The following is a 16331-nucleotide window of genomic DNA, read 5'->3' as shown; positions in this document are numbered from 1 at the left end:
GATAGGGCATCCCCTTGTCGTACACCATTGTTGATGTCGAATGGTCTCGAAAGTGATCCTGCTGCTAGGTCAGCCTAATCAGTCTTATCAATTTCGTCGGGATACCGAATTCTCTCATGGCCGTCTACAGTCTTACGCTGGCTATGCTATCATAGGCGAATTTAAAGTCCATGAAGAGATGGTGCTCTATAAAATGTATGGAAAACGTAAACATCCACAGAGGCCTTGAGGGAGGAGGTGCCAATCCAGGTAACAAATTATAAAGGAAACCAACCTTCCTACCCGAACAATAGCCTAGTATCAACCGATTATAAAATTGAACCAAGAAAAAATTTTACGGTATGAGGAAAACCTTCACCTTACAACTTCCATAAACTAATTAGACGCGTGTCGATACTGTATTAGCCCTCACGAAAGTTTCCCAATCATCTCCTGCAAAGAAGGGGCTTCCAGTGCCACAGTCTATATTAGTTAAAAATACATAATTCTTAGTTAACTTGCTTAATCACCAACTACACAGATTCGTACAGATTCTATAAATTTATAAGAACTGCACGGTCCGCAACTTTTCTCATTGAAGAAGTTGGTGGACTAGATTCCGAGGAAAAGTCTCGGAGCACAAGTCGACTTCATAAAACATTTACTTCGCTCTTGAGATAGTTACCATGAACCAGATAGGATTCAGAAATCTATTTCTGAACACTCCTGACCAATATACATACCCATGTCGAAGACGATTCGCTGGTAAAATGAAAAGTGCATATGAGCTGAGCGATATCAAGCAAGGATTTGGAATTGCTGCTGCCAAGGATAAGCACAAAATGCTATTTATTGCTGCTGCTCCCAAAATGACTTCACTACCGACGCTTATATGAGCGACCATAATGACTGACTGGCTGTGTATCTTCCACCTTCCTCTTGGATTTTTTTTCGGTTTTGTGTGATGGCTCCTTCTTGGACTGTTACAAGTATTACGTAAGTATTACATTTGTACGAACAAGTGGCGTGTGTGGTGTGCGAGGTGCAAGAAGACAATTCAACCAGACTATAAGAGCAACTTTTGTAACATGTGACATATACGAGGAGCTCGTACACGTGACGAAACCACTTTTGTGCGGGGCATCCACAGCCAGCAGAGAAGTCTGACTTCGTAATGGCACGAATTTTTCATAACCAAATAGAGCACGAACCTGCCAGCTCCCGTGCAACGGGCGCTTACACACAAACATCCTTCGTCATAATAATCTAGATATATGCATTATATATACTCGAGACTCATATTCTTTCTGCTTTTCATTTTATTTTTCCAGTGGCATGTAGTACAGTTACGGTAACAAAATGTCAAGCGGCATTGAGAACCCTTCAAGCGTTTCCCTTCTTCAGGCCGACCTGTCTCTGCAAGGAGCCCGGCGTCGATCCCGACTGTAATAATTTTCGAGATTTTCTTTTTGATCATCCGTGTGGCTTTGTTCTTAAGAAAGGTATGTATGCTTAAAGTATTTCAGAGCCACTTGGCAGCTGTATGCACAAGTGGCAGAGTCAATAAGGAAGTAGCAATCGCACAGTCCGTCGCACTGTGCTGCTCCCGCTGCTCGAGTGACGTCACTTGGAAAATGGCTTTCGCGTCTTATCCTAACGAGAACGTGTGGCGAGGAGTGTAATTTATCACTGGATCCTGCAAATGAAATAAAAACTGCCATTAACGAAATTACCAAGTTTTACCAAATCGTGGTGAGCGTCGTGGTGTTTTGCGAATCTTTCATCCCAGAATTGCATTTTTTCCAGAAGGACTCACTCGAAGAGTGGCGAGCAGCACGGAGCAAGTGCACTATTAGTCCTGATCCTGCTTTTGTAAGTTGCAGTTGCGAAAAATTGTGCCCATATGCAAATTAGCTAGTCAGGGATTATTAAAAACAGTGCGGCGTGCTCAACTCGTAAAACACACAGAGCAGGTTGCGAGTTCAGTGGAGACCGTAATCAAGGTAACCTTTGTCGGGTTGCTTTGTGATTATTGTTATTTGTGGTATTGCCGAAGGAAAAAGTTTCTATGCGGAGTACACCACGCTGGTTAAATTTCTCATTGAGTGTTTGTCGGGAATAGGATGCGCCTACTATAAGGTGGCCTATAACCATTTGGCCTTTATCATTACGCACTTTAACCAAGGCCCGTATATGTAGGTATACATTATTCTCTTTAAAGTAATTTGCATTAATTTCGGAAAATACGTATGGCTGAAAACAGATATTTTGCAATAAATGCTGGTTACGATAATATAAATCCATAAATATAGGGGAAATTATTCTATTTAACTGATATCCAATTTAGTTACCACATATTTAGTGAAGATAGGAGGTTCACAATAAACAGAATGAGTTGCGTTCTTGGTGACAAAATATTAAAACCGGAATAAAACGCAACCGAGCAGGCAATTCTGACCAACGCAAGCTATTCCAAAAACCTAAAGAAATGGCTAAATTAATCGTGAAGGTTCGATCGGAAATAATGCTGCTCCAGCACTTCAGCAAGCGCTTACATGCCACTGTACTTGCCAGGCTCGGGAATGTCGAGGAATCCTTTCGGAGATTTCAATGGAGCTGTGCTATTTGTGATCAGATTTTCATGATTAATTTCGCCATTTCTTCTACTCATTTAGTTGACTTTCGTTAACTCAGTTAAACCTCACAATACGTCAAGTTATTAGATACGTGGGACCATATTGTTCGTTGAGTTCAGAGCTAAAAATTTGTTCGGTTTTATCACGATAAATTTGTAGAAGATACCCTTTTACAGGCACAATAACCCCTCAACTTTGTTCCAAGCTCCGGGTGAAAGAAAACCTTATTAAAATCGATTCAATGTCTATCTGTCCGTCTTTTTAAGGCTTTGTGTAAAACAAAACCTTATTAAAATCGATTCAATGTCGTCTGTCTGTCTGTCTGTCACACGCATTTTTCTCCAAAACGGCTAAACCGATCCGAACGAAATTTGGTGGACAGATGGGAACTATGAAATCTCACGCATATAGCGAGTGGCATAAATTTAGGTGGAGTTTAAAGGGGGGCTCCCCATACATGCAAAGGGGGGATTCAAAAATTTTTTTCACCAAATATAGTTGTGTAGGGTATCAAATGGAAGGTCGTACTTTCCGAAACTGACATTAGTTTTGGCATAAATTGCAAAGTGCGTGAGTGAAGAGTCAAAATGTACGCACTTGAAGTGAGACAGGACTCATTTTCGGAAACTACCCAACCTAAAAATCCGAGAAAAATCAGGGTAGTGCGTCTAGATGAAATCTAGGCCTCAAAATATGTCCCATTCCGATATCTGCTCAAATAAACTTGCTAATGGTATATTACTACTTTTTAGAAATTTACTGAAAAACCCCCTTTAAGTTCATCACAGAACTTCCGAATTTCGTACCAGCATAGAGGACAATATTTCGTATATATGTGCCAAATTTCGTGGAAATCTGGCAATTAACGCCAAAGTTATAGCAGTTCAAACTTAGCAATTTCGCGCGAATTTACCGCTTCCAAAGCCATGCAAATCACATCCTGACGTCATAATTACCCGGAATAATTGACATTCGCGTGGAATATTAAAGTCGCATTTATGAAGAATCTACTTATCTGCAGCCCTTTTTAAGGTTTTGTGTAAAACACTTATGCGAAATCTAATCTTCGAGAGATGTCCCATTACGGTATCTGCTCAAATAAATTTACTAATAGTATATTATCCACTTTTAGAAATTGACTAAAAAACTCCCCTTAAGCTCATCCTAGGTGTACCAAATTTTGCGCCGGCATAGAGGACAGTCTCGTGCATACGCATGCCAGGTTCCATGAAAATCCAACTGTTAGTGTCAAAGTTATAGAAGTTCAAACTTATCAATTTCGTGCTAATTAAGAGGATCCTAAGCCATACAAATAAGATGCTGACGTTATAATTAACGAGAATAATTGAAATTCGAGTGAAATATTAAAATTCCATTCAAGAAGAATCTAATTCTCCCTAGCCCTTTTTAAGGTTTTGTGTAAACACAAAACCTTATTAAAATCGGTTTACTGTCTGTCTGTCTGTCTGTCTGTCCGTCTGTCTGTCTGTCTGTCTGTTCGTCACACGCATTTTTCTCGGAGACGGCTGTAGCGATTGACTCCAAATTTGGTAGAAAGGTGGGAACTGTGAACGCTCACGCATACAGTGAGTTACATCCTTTTACGACGAATTTAAGGGGGGGGGGGTCCCCATACATGCTAAAGGAGGCTGTAAATTTTTTTTTCATCAAATATAGTCATGTGGGGTATCAAATGAAAGGTCTCGGTTAGTACTTTTCGAAGCCGGTCTTAGTTTTGACATTTATTAGAAAGGTGGGGAGTGCGGGGGGTTGAAAGTGATCATTCCTTTAAGGGGGCCATTCTCAGAAACTACCAAACCGAAAAATCCGAAAAAAAACAGGAGGCTGCCACTATATAGTGCCTAGGCTCCGAAATACCTTTCATACTGATATATGTACAAATAAAGTTAATAATAGTATATTACTATAATTTTTAGTAATTGACTGCGAAACCCCCTTTAGGTTCATGCTAGCACGACTAAATTTCACAGCAATATAGGGTATTACATAGAGCATAATCTGACTAAGTTTGGTGGAAATCGCACTATTAATAACAAAGTTATAATACGTCAAAGCTGTAGCTTTTTCGCAAATTCAAGACTAAGAATGTCAATAACATCCGAAAGTGGATATTCTCACATAATATATGCATATATTACGTGCTACGTACTAAGAAATACACAAAACCTTTCGTACCTGAAGCGTCCAGCTTCCGGTTTCCCGACTTGTTTATATTTGATGTTGGTTAAATTGTTGGCATTTGCTAATAATATTAAACTCAGAGTGTGAAGCGTATGAGGTTGACCATTATCAACACAAATGATTTTTTTAAATCGCTTTCTAGAAAATAGAGGGGAATGGAATTTTTAGCTATATTACACGGAGCTGTCGTGCACTCGTCGCTCCTCGCATCTTTTTCTTTCGCCTTCAGTTCACAAGCGGGGTCGGCTCGTGGTGGTCGGTTTCGTCATTTTATTTTATCAAATGCCTCATCAGGATGTAATCTCGAAATCTTTAAATCCCCATCCAGTGTATCAAGCCACCATTGTATTGGCCGGCTTTTTGGCTGCTTACCATTGCTTTCGGTGCTCTGACCTATACTGGTTGTGGAATTCTCGTTAGCGTAAATTACGTGACCACACCATCGAAAACGCCTCTCTTGCAGTTTTTCCACGATCGGTGCAAATCCATACCGATCGCGGATATTCTCATTTCAGACGTAATCAAAACGTGTCACGCCACCAGTGCAATGCAACATCTTTGTCCCCATTAACGCAAGACGCCGTTCATTGCCCTTTATAGTCGACCAACACTCAGAACTATAGAGAGCGGCAGACGGACGACATTGCAGTAAATTTTAGATTTGGGACGTGCGCTGATACGTCGATCACAAAGAACACCAGTTGGGGAACGCCACTTCATCCAGGTTGCATTAATGCGTGAAACAATTTCATTACGCAGTTCTCCATTGGCTGATAGCATTGACTCGAGATATTTAAATCGCTGAGTTCTGGCAATGGCAGTAACCTGCTCTTCGAGATATTTAAATCGCTGAGTTCTGGCAATGGTGAACTGAGTGATTTCAATATCTCGGGTCAATGCTATAAGCAATGGAGAACTAGGTTATGCTCCTCACATAGGGAAACACAAAACCTTTTATACCTGAAGCGTCAAGCTTCCGGTTTCCCGACTTGTTTATATTTGATATTGGTTAAATTGTTGGCATTTGCTAATAATATTAAACTCAGAGTGTGAAGCGTATGAGGTTGACTATTTCAATACAGGGCTTTCCATCAAATGAATCATTTAAATTACTTTCTAAAAAATAGATGCCAATAGAATTTTTAACTATGCGACACGGAACTGTCAGGCTCATCGCTCTTCACATCTTCTTCTTTTTCTTCAGCCTTCAGTTCACAAGCGGGGTCGGCTCGTCGTGATCGGTTTCGTCATTTTATTTTATCAAATGCCTGATCAGGATGTAATCGCGAGACCTTCAAATCCCCATCCAGTGTATCATGCGACCATTGTTTTGGCCGGTTTTTTGGTTGCTTACCAGTGACTTCAATGTCCTGACCAATACTGGTTGTTGAATTCTCGTTAGCGTGAATTACGTGACCACACCATCGAAAACGCCTCTCTTGCAGTTTTCTCACGATCGGTGCAAACCCATATCGAACGCGGATATTCTCATTTCAGACGTGATCAAAACGTGTCACGCCACCAGCGCAATGCAACATTTTCGTCCCGATTACCGCAAGACGCCGTTCATTGTCCTTTATAGTCAACACTCAAACTATAGAGAGTGACAGACGGAGGACATTGCAGTAAATTTTAGATTTGGGACGTGCGCTGATACGTCGATCACAAAGAACACTAGTTGCGGAATGTCACTTCATCCAGGTGGCGTTAATGCTTGAAACATTTCATTACGCAGTTCTTTTTTGGCTGGTAGCATTGACTCGAGATATTTAAATCGCTCAGTTCTATCAATGGCAGTAATCTGCCCCTCCAGATATTTAAATCGCTGAGTTCTGGCAATGGTGGCAACCTGCCCAGAACTGAGCGATTTAAATACCTCGGGTCAATGCTATAAGCCAATGGAGAACTACGTTATGCTCCTCACATAGGGAAACACAAAACCTTTTATACCTGAAGCATCAAGCTTCCGGTTTCCCGACTTGTTTTTTTTTTGCAAGGAGATGGAAATCTCTAAAACTTTGGCCTGGACACGCCAATGTGTACTCACTAAAAGCACCTCCGACTCTCCCGTGCCGCGTGGAACCACCATAAGGTATTACATCACGGGGTGGAATTAGCTCACTTTAGCTATTTCTTGCTGCGCCTTCCTCACTTTTTCCGTTTTTCGCCGTTTGTCCTGGATTAATCGCATCCTAATCCTTTTGCGATGTTAGCATTCTACTCTACTAATCCAACGGGCATGCGTCTCTCTGGAAATTCCTTGAAAAGCATCCGGTAGCCCTGATGCCGACCAATCATATGGTTTCCAGATTCGTCTTTGAAAAGACATACACTGTCGTAATCCCCGAAAGAAAAGAATGGTCGACAAGGGGCCATGAGTCTTTTCAGATTACAGACCTAATAATCTTCACCGACGGGTCAGTCATGGAGGATAGATCGGGTGCAGGGGTGTTCTCGGAGCATCCGATTATAGAACTGGCCCGACCCCTCGGAAAAATGACGATCATATTCCAGGCGGAGATATATGCCATTTCATTGGCAGGAGAAGAATGTCTGCGACAAAAATGGAGGGGTCGCACCATTCGAATCTGTTCCGACAGTCGGGCGGCATTATCAGCGCTAAATGGCAACAACATATCAAGCCAGTTGGTGTGGAGTTGTCATCAGGTGTTGCTGAAACTTGGCCGACTGAACCAAACATTCCTGATGTGGGTGCCGGGGCACTCTAACATCGCCGGCAATGAGGAGGTTGACAGACTGGCTAGCCGAGGGTCTGGATCCACAATGATGGGGCCAGAACCAGCTCTTGGAATCCGACCATCTACTGTCAAGTCTACTCTGAAGGGTGAAATTGCAAGGATTCACGCAACCGAGTGGAGAAATTTGGACTCTTGCCGGCAAGCGAAAATCCTTGTGAAGGAGCCTAGGGCCACTAGAGCGGCATTTTTGTTGTCCCTTTAGAAGTGGGACATGAAAACCCTAGTAGGGCTTTTGACGGGACATTGCCCCTTAAACTACCATATGGAAAAGATTGGGGTAGTGGTTTCGGCTGTGTGCAGCCAATGTGAGGAGGAAGAGGAGACAGCCCAGCACTTTTTATGCAGCTGCCCGGCATCCTCAGATCTCAGACGAAGACACCTTGGCAAGGTTTTCTTCAATGAAGAATCTGCACACTCTCTGCCTCTTGAGCATGTTCTCAGATTCGCTAAAGCCTGCGAACACCGTAGGCGGGAAGCCATTGAATAGGCAACTTACAGGGATAGTACAATGGGCCTAATAATGGCCTGAGTGCTCGGAGCTGCGGCTCCCCCAGTTAACTAAACTAACTAACTAGCTTTCTACTCACCATATTTGTCTTCAACTAGATTATATATACTCATCACTTCATCTGCCAAGATATCAATTGGCATCATTCCGGAGATGACGAATGCAGCTTCATCTAAGACTGCTCTGAAAACAGAACACATCATTAGGGTTGTCCTCCAATAGACCCCACTCAGTTTATGAGCATTACATGATATGCGAAATGCCTTGTGTGTGATTGCCGATTCTAATTCGTGCGTAATTTCGCTTCCGGCGCCTTTGATACTTAGCGCTTCCGTTTCTTCCTCTGCAAGTGCTAGTCCAGCACTCTCTAACGAGGCCTCAACAGCACGGATTGCCTCGCAAGAGTATAACTCGACATCCTCTAGATGCTTTGCGAATACAACCAATGCTATACCACCGTGGTCTTCTCCAGAACCGGAAGGCTGAGTACATCATTGTACATGATGTTCCACAGTAGTGGCCACAGTACGAAGTTCTGTAGGATACCCACGGAAATAACGCACTCCTTAGGTCCATCATCAGTGTCATACCAGAGCGTCCGTTTCGCAGGTAACTATCGACAATAGCTGCGTGATAGATGGGAACACCAATCGCTTTCAGGCACTTTTGTATAAGGTTCGAATTGGCCAAACTGAATGCATTCCTCACGTCCAGGATCACCACCACTCAATATTTGCTGGTACAACTCCTTCCAAGAATTGCATTGCCGCCAAGTCATTAACCATTTTAATGGCATCAATGGTTGATCTGACTTTATTGAACCCAAACTGCTGATATGGATGGCCTCCTTGGCTTTCGATAATCGGGAGTAATCTGTTGCAAATAGCCCGCTCCTTGTGTCCGGATAGCTGAGTAGTTAGAGTACAAGGCTGTCCAACGAAAGATCACGGTTCAAATCTCACTGGTGGCAGTGGAATTTGTATCATGATTTAATGTCGGATACCAGTCGACTCAGCTATGAATGAGTACCTGTGTCAAATCGGGGTAATAATCTCGGGCGAGCGCAGTGCTGACCACACTGCCTCCTGTAGGGTACTGTAATGCTGCAGTGTACCGCTACGGTCTTGAATGAAGTGCTCTAACACACATCAAGGCACTCATCCAATTGGATTGTTGCCCCAGCGATTATTATTATTATTGTTAATTAATTAATTCAATTTTAGCTATTCAATGCAATTCTTTAACTAATTAACAATTTTTATTTTACATTCCTTTGTAATTAACACGCACTTATAGAAATTATATATTTAGAATATTTATACAAATGGTCGACTAGGTCAACGGTTGGCTGCAGACTAAATCTATTCAATTATTTTTACAATACTAATCAATTGGCAAGGCCTACTACCCCACGGAGAGCACCGGTGGTGGCATCTGTCCTTCAAATTAACAACATTCGAATGTTGCTAACCCTGCTGCGCCACATTATTATTATTAAATTACCCACTCCAATAGTTTTCGCATAATGGCTAGAAGACATATGGGTGTATAGGAGGATGATTCACCAGGAGGTTTAAGAGCCTTAGGCGACAGTACCAACTTTCGTCACTTCCATGCTATAGGGAATATCCTTTCGTGTGTGCATGCTTCCAGCAATTTAGCGGTATGCCGTCCAGGCGCCTAGTTTTTTGTCAACTGATGCAGATCTTCAACAGCTCGTCCATGGTTACTGCAAGAATTGTCGTCACATTCAGAGACCTCTGAACTGTGTCAGCCCCGTTCTCTTTGGGGGGGAATAACCCCTGGATGATTTTCAACAAAAGAGTAGAGCACGTGATCTGTGGGGATGACCATCCGCTTCCGAGCAGAGCTCCTCAAAAAAATATTCCCTGTTACTCCGTGGGATGGCTAGCTTGAGGTTTTTCGCATCCGTTTCCCAAACTCCTTGGTGGTTTTTCTATTGTTCACAGACAATAGCAACATCAATTTCCTTTTCAAATACTTTTTGTGATAGCAGGTCGTGAACAACTTGGCAGTGATTTAAATTCAGCTTGATGACTCTCGTTTATATAAGCCTTGCCTTAACTAATCCTATCGGCTGGACACCTGGTACTACCTGTTATATGGTTATCATCGCGATCTTTAGTTTTCCTGCATAGAAGATAGTAAGGGTTCATGGTGAAGTCAATCACCAAATGATTTTCTCCTCCACATTTTCGACACAGTTTTGATCTATCGATGCTGCGAGTACAATTTTGCACCGTGTCCGAATCCCAGGCATTTAAAGCTCTTTTTAAAAGGAATTTGCTCGCGTAGCCTGCACATCCTCGCGAACTTTACCCTCAGACAATGCTTTCGTAGCTGGTGCAACAGACATCTGTCTACCCGTCTATCTGTCTGTCTGTCATACGCTCTTTTCTCAGAAGCGGCTATACCGATTGACATGAAATTTGGTGAGAAGGTGGGAACTGTAAACGCCCACACAAACAGTAAACTACATCTTTCTACGTTGAGTTTAAGGAAGGGGTCCTCATACATGTAAAAGAGAGGGTGTACAATTTTTTTTTACCGAATAGAGCCATGTTGGATATCAAATGAAAGGTCTCGATTAGTCTCGATTAACCAACATTTGACATTTGTTGGAAAGGTGGGGAGTGCAGAGGGTCGAGTATGATGATTACTTTATCTGACCCATTCTCAATAACTGCCCAGCCGAAAAATCTGAAAAGAATCACGAAACTGCATCTATACGGTGTCCAGGGCTCAAATTACTCTGCATAGCTATATCTACTCAAATTAAGTTAATAATAGTATAGTAATATGATCTTGGGAAAAATGACTAGAAACCCTCCGTAAGTCTATCCTAGCAGTATAGTATGAAATATGATATTCAGAAATTTAATCAAAATCGTACTATTACTAATAGAGTAACAGTTGCTCAAAGTTATCTTTTCCATGTAAATTAACTGCAAGGCAAAGTACTAAATATAAATACATATTGAAGTGAGTAGTACAGTAGACATGCTAAATGTACGTATACATTGCGGGCTACCTACAAAACCTTTCATACCTGCAGCGGGTAGCTTCCGGTTTCCCGACTTATTTTTTGTTCACGGACGATGATACTCTCTCTTTTCCCTTACGGGAAAAGCCATCCAAAGCACCCACTCACCAACTTCGACACTTAACTTTTATTATGTAGTTTACTTCGGACATTGGACCGAACCTCAAAGATCCACATTCTAACCAAAGTCATAGTTCTTTAGAGCCTACAGTCAGACTCCAAATACATATTCAAGGAATTGCCTATTATCGCTTCATCTTCCTCTATATGCTGCACGATCTCCGAAAAAGGACCTAGGCCGTATTTTCCGACCGTTTCCGTATGAAAGGATTTCGCTTATTTCGATGTTGTGCACCCCTGCATTGGAAAAACGATCTGGCTAGTTGCTGGCAACTATTTTCAGCCGTGCATGAACAAAGACATTTATTCTTGGGTCAGAGAGTAAACCGCATAGCAGAAATATAAGGTTACTAGGCATGCTAAGAAGAAAGTAGGCGTGTACCTTAGGTCCGCAAAGCGCTTCCACACCATACATCTTGATATTGTAGGCCCTGTAGGACGCGACCGGTTACAAATATTGCCTGCGATCATTGATTGATTTACGCAGTGGCCTGAGGTAACATTACAGCACAGCCATATGCTGAGGCCCTGTATCAAGAGAGGATTCCGACCAAGGAATGCAGTTCAAATTTAGTCTCTTCTCGGAATTCAGAAAGTTTCACACTCACCTGCAGGGGGATACTAGAATGTTGTTATCACTACGCGATAATTCGTCCTGGTCGCAACTCTCGTCTTTCGTTTTGCTTAGCTTCCGTACACCCGCCTACGAAGAATTTGCTGCCAGCCCTGCTGATCTGGTCTGCGGGGAGTAGCTACGACTGCCCGGCCACCTGGCACTCGACGGACTTGGAGAGGTTGAATTGCTGCGCCTGTTACGTAAGGCCATTGCTAAATAGAAGGCGTCTTCAGCATCTCGTCAGGCCCCACCAGTGGTCAACATACCAAGTACCTTGAAGTCTGCACCAGTCTGGTAAGGACTGATGCCACCCGGAGGCTGCTGCCGCGACCATACGAGAGCTCCCATAAGGTGCATGAGTGTGAGCAGGACTCATTCAAAGTGGAGGTTGAAGACAAGTCCGATGCAGTCTCCTTAGACATGCCTTTCTTCCTGGGGTTGAAATCCACTTTCCTTTTGTAGCTCCCTCTGTAGGTGTATACCCGTTCTTCTTGGGCAGAAACCTGGGCCATTTAGTTTATATGAAACAAGTCGGAATACCGGAAGCTCGTGCTTCGGGTATAAAGGTTTTGTGTTCATCTTATCTAAGAAATTTCAACGCACATTTTTCTATCCGTATACAGCTACAAAACTACGAGACATACGTACATATTAAAGCCGTAGATGTTACGCTCACCCTAAACAAACAAACTGCCTATTTTCAAATACTGTACTCATATAGGCACGTATATAAATTGATCGTACCCATATTTCCGATTTACTTCTTATATCTATCTGAATTAGGCTCTACCCGCAAAGTTCATTAGCACGCATATACTATATACCTACATACACACATGTCTCGTTGGAATAATTGATACTCATATACAAATGATTAAAGAACTAAAAGAAAATAATTCTTTTCTACCCAATTCATACGAACTTACTTCGTGTGGTATTGACGAATTGATATGTGATGATGACGTCATCAGGTTTTAGAGTGCGCGAAATTCACAAAAAAATGTAAAGTTTTACCCCCTATAACTTTGTTAATAATAGTTGGATTTTCTTCAAACTTCACCAAATTGTGCATTATATTCTTCATTATACACATGCCAAATTTTGTACTTCTGGGACGAACTTAAGGGGGGTGCCGGGTAAATTTCTAAAATGTGGAAATATACTATTATTAACTTTATTTGTGCAGATATCGGAACCGGATATATTTTGAGGCCTAGATTTCGTAGAGATGCACTATTGAGATTTTTTTCTGATTTTTCGGTTGGATAGGTTCTGAGAACGAGACCTGTTACACTTTTTGCGGGTCATATTTTGAGCCCTCACTTCCCTATGTTTCACCCAATATCAAATATTGAGCCAGTTTCGAAAAGTACTAATTGAGACCTTTCATTTGATACCCCACATGGCCACATTTTATGAAAAAAAATTTTGCACCCTCCTTTCACATGTATGGGGAGCCCCCCTTAAACTTAACACAAAATGGCGTCAGTTGCTGCATGTAAAGGAAACGGCAGATCACATACTCCTACCAACTTTCGTGACAATCGGTTCAGCCGCTCCCGAATAAATCAGCTGTGACAGACAGACAGACAGACAGACAGACAGACGGACAGACAGACAGACAGACAGACAGACAGACAGACAGACGGACAGACAGACATCGAATCGATTCTAATAAGGTTTTGTTTCACACAAAACCTTAATAAAAAGAAAGTTTTTCCATACTTTGCTGTTCTGATGAGGGGTACATTTGGTTCCAGAAATACAGCATGTGGGTAACCTCAAAAAAAAAATCCAAGAATTTAAAGCTATGTTGTTATTCAATTACACCGTGTATTAGCTCCTTCCCAGATATTTAATACTTTTCATTGAAAATGTACTTGAAAGAGACGGACAGTGGGGATTCTCGCCTTTATGAAGATACCTTTCACTAAAAGAATCAAGATTTTCAAGGATGGTGGCCGACAAGTAAGAGTCTTACAGAATTATTTAAATAATTTCAGGTTTAAACCATTTCCTCAAATATATGCGCATAATATATCTGTATTTTATTTGTACATATTAAATGTAAAACTATCTCAAACCATGAAGTCCACTTATATGAGATATCATAACTTCAAAGGAAGCTTTTCGCTCGCAAAATTCGCAGCTCAACGTGCAGGATCAGGGCAGGACAGCACAATTATTTCTTTCAATTTTAGATCCCTAAAGTGATGTACGAATACAACTTAATTTCTCGTTTCTTCTTTATCCATTTGTTTCGCTCTATGTACATAAAAAAAACAGAAAAGGATCCGTTTCCCGTGGATGCTTTGCCAACGTGTAACCATGCGCTCTCTGTATGTCAACACGAGAAGGTGTGTAACAAGGTGTACGAGGATTTCAAAGCACACTGTAAGGTACGGGACAACAAGTGCCGAATGGAGGACAGGTAAGTTTTTCTTCCTAACTTTTTTACTGCTCTGTATCTCTTCACTATTCCAGTATATTTTCTAAGCGAAGTAGTACAAATTGATGATGTTGTAACAAAATGCTATACCCTTTTAAATTTCCTGAAAGACGAGAAGTAAATCAACGGAATCGCTTCCTTTCCCTGCCTCATTCTGGGAATTTCGGAGTTCGGTGTCGTATAATGTGTCTATCTATTTCGCACAGAGGCGCTCCCGATTGTAAATCCTTGACAAATAAAAAGTGCTTTTGTGTGTTCGCAGACAGTTCTTACAAGTGGACATGATGTGAATAACATTGTCTTGAAGACTTGCGAGAGACTCTGACTGACGAAAAATTGAGCTGAACTTATTTTAAAGCACTCTTGAGGGATTACATCATCTGGTTGTTCATCGAGATGGGTACCTGCGGAGCGTCTCCACCGCAATGATACCAGAGCCACGATGATGGTACTCTTGTGTGGTAGAACATTCAATGGATACTGAATGGATGGCATTTATCCTTTCCATGGAGCGATCCATTCATTGCAGGTACTCAGCCAGATGTGAAAATACATTACTTCATTGAATCCTGCATTGTGTTCTATGTTGATTTAAACAATGTGTGGATGCAATATTTCTATTGCAGCGAGGTCCTGCCGAGCTTCCCAGGAAAACCGGAAGGATTGGTAGCTAATACATTTTTGAACAATATTCAAGTCCAGTTTCGATTCATTCTCCAATTAATAATGCACATTCCCATAGTAAGCAATAGAGAAAACTCATAGTTTTCTAGCTTCGTTTTCTAATTGTAGAGTGAAGAAGCGCTTGCACAAGTAACCAATTCTATTTTAAACAAAAGGTGCTCACGTCCTGTTTCGCTTTTGTGGAATTCCATATATTGAGCCATGAAGAATGCTAACCGCTTCAATAAATATACCGCCACTGCTGGCACACAGACTTGGTACAGCATCGAACCTAATAAAATCTTTTTCAATGCAAATTGGCAAATATTTTCATTCGTAGATATACGCATTGTGCGTCATAATTCACCTATGGTTTTTGTGTTTCACGTGCTTTACGGAATCATTCCCACCTACATCTGATCAGGCATGGAAACCTTCATCACAGATTCTAGCCTCGCAATTGCCTAACTGAACGGTGAAAGGCACCCACGTATCTTTATCTGATGTGGGTCCTAACCACCAACATCTATGCGAAACGAATTGTAAAATGATGTATCTTTTAGTTTTTATGGAAATGAAACTACCCAGAATAAAATCAACTGATTGCTTGTCTGTCACATGCACGATTCACCCAAACCCAGTTCATTTTATTACCAAGAAATACATGTACATATGGAGCAAGTTGTTGATATTAAATCTAATGCAGGTAGTAAATAAAATAACTTCACCTTGACTTTAAGGTGGCACACATTTTTACCCATTAAACAGAGTAATCTCAATAAATATTAAATAATCATTCATTTGAATCTCTTGTAATGTCCGCCGTTTTGCGCCATGTGCAACATTTCATTGGCATTGTTCAGTCACAATCTAACAAGAGTGCATTTGCTAATATGCAGCATTTCTTCTTTTTCTCACGTTTACCATCCTTTAGCTTCTCTAATACACTCCAAAGGTCAATGTGTCGTACAATTCCCAGGACGAAACGTGGATTGGTACCCCCGATGCAGCATAACACCTGGCAAACGCCTGCTGAAACAACACCAACAGCTCTACTACCAAACCTTATCTCCACTTCCACGTGGTGATCGCTGGGAGTTCTTCCTTCATGAAAAACTGCAGACGGAGAAGGATGAAGGCGAGTCTCCCGTGCCTAAAAACGAGGCAAAATGTACCAACTGATCCTCCAGGTTGAGGGTTGGGTAGGGCTGACCACCCTACATGGAACAACCACAACCTTACATGGATGTTACAAAGCCACAGAAGGGGCCTCGGACAGCATAGACTTTACAACGACGAACCCCGCAACGACAACAGATTAAAGATTTGCGCATT

At 41.7% G+C, this 16331-nt stretch overlaps 1 protein-coding gene across 6 annotated transcripts in view; it reads left to right on the top strand.

Moving 5' to 3' along the window:
* The window catches only part of LOC119652430, a 425085-nt gene that overhangs the window by 289420 nt on the left and 119334 nt on the right, over nt 1-16331 (top strand). For all 6 annotated transcript variants that reach the window (XM_038056559.1, XM_038056558.1, XM_038056556.1 and 3 more), the window contains 2 exons: nt 1311-1481; nt 14171-14315. In XM_038056559.1, the coding sequence (XP_037912487.1) occupies nt 1311-1481; nt 14171-14315 (316 nt within the window). The remainder of the gene's footprint in view (nt 1-1310; nt 1482-14170; nt 14316-16331) is intronic.

Source organism: Hermetia illucens, chromosome 3 (assembly GCF_905115235.1).
Source record: "Hermetia illucens chromosome 3, iHerIll2.2.curated.20191125, whole genome shotgun sequence".
In the NCBI taxonomy this organism is placed as follows: Eukaryota; Metazoa; Arthropoda; class Insecta; order Diptera; family Stratiomyidae; genus Hermetia; species Hermetia illucens.
Note: the sequence above shows the minus strand (reverse complement) of the source record. Positions and strands in the feature narration are given on the sequence as shown.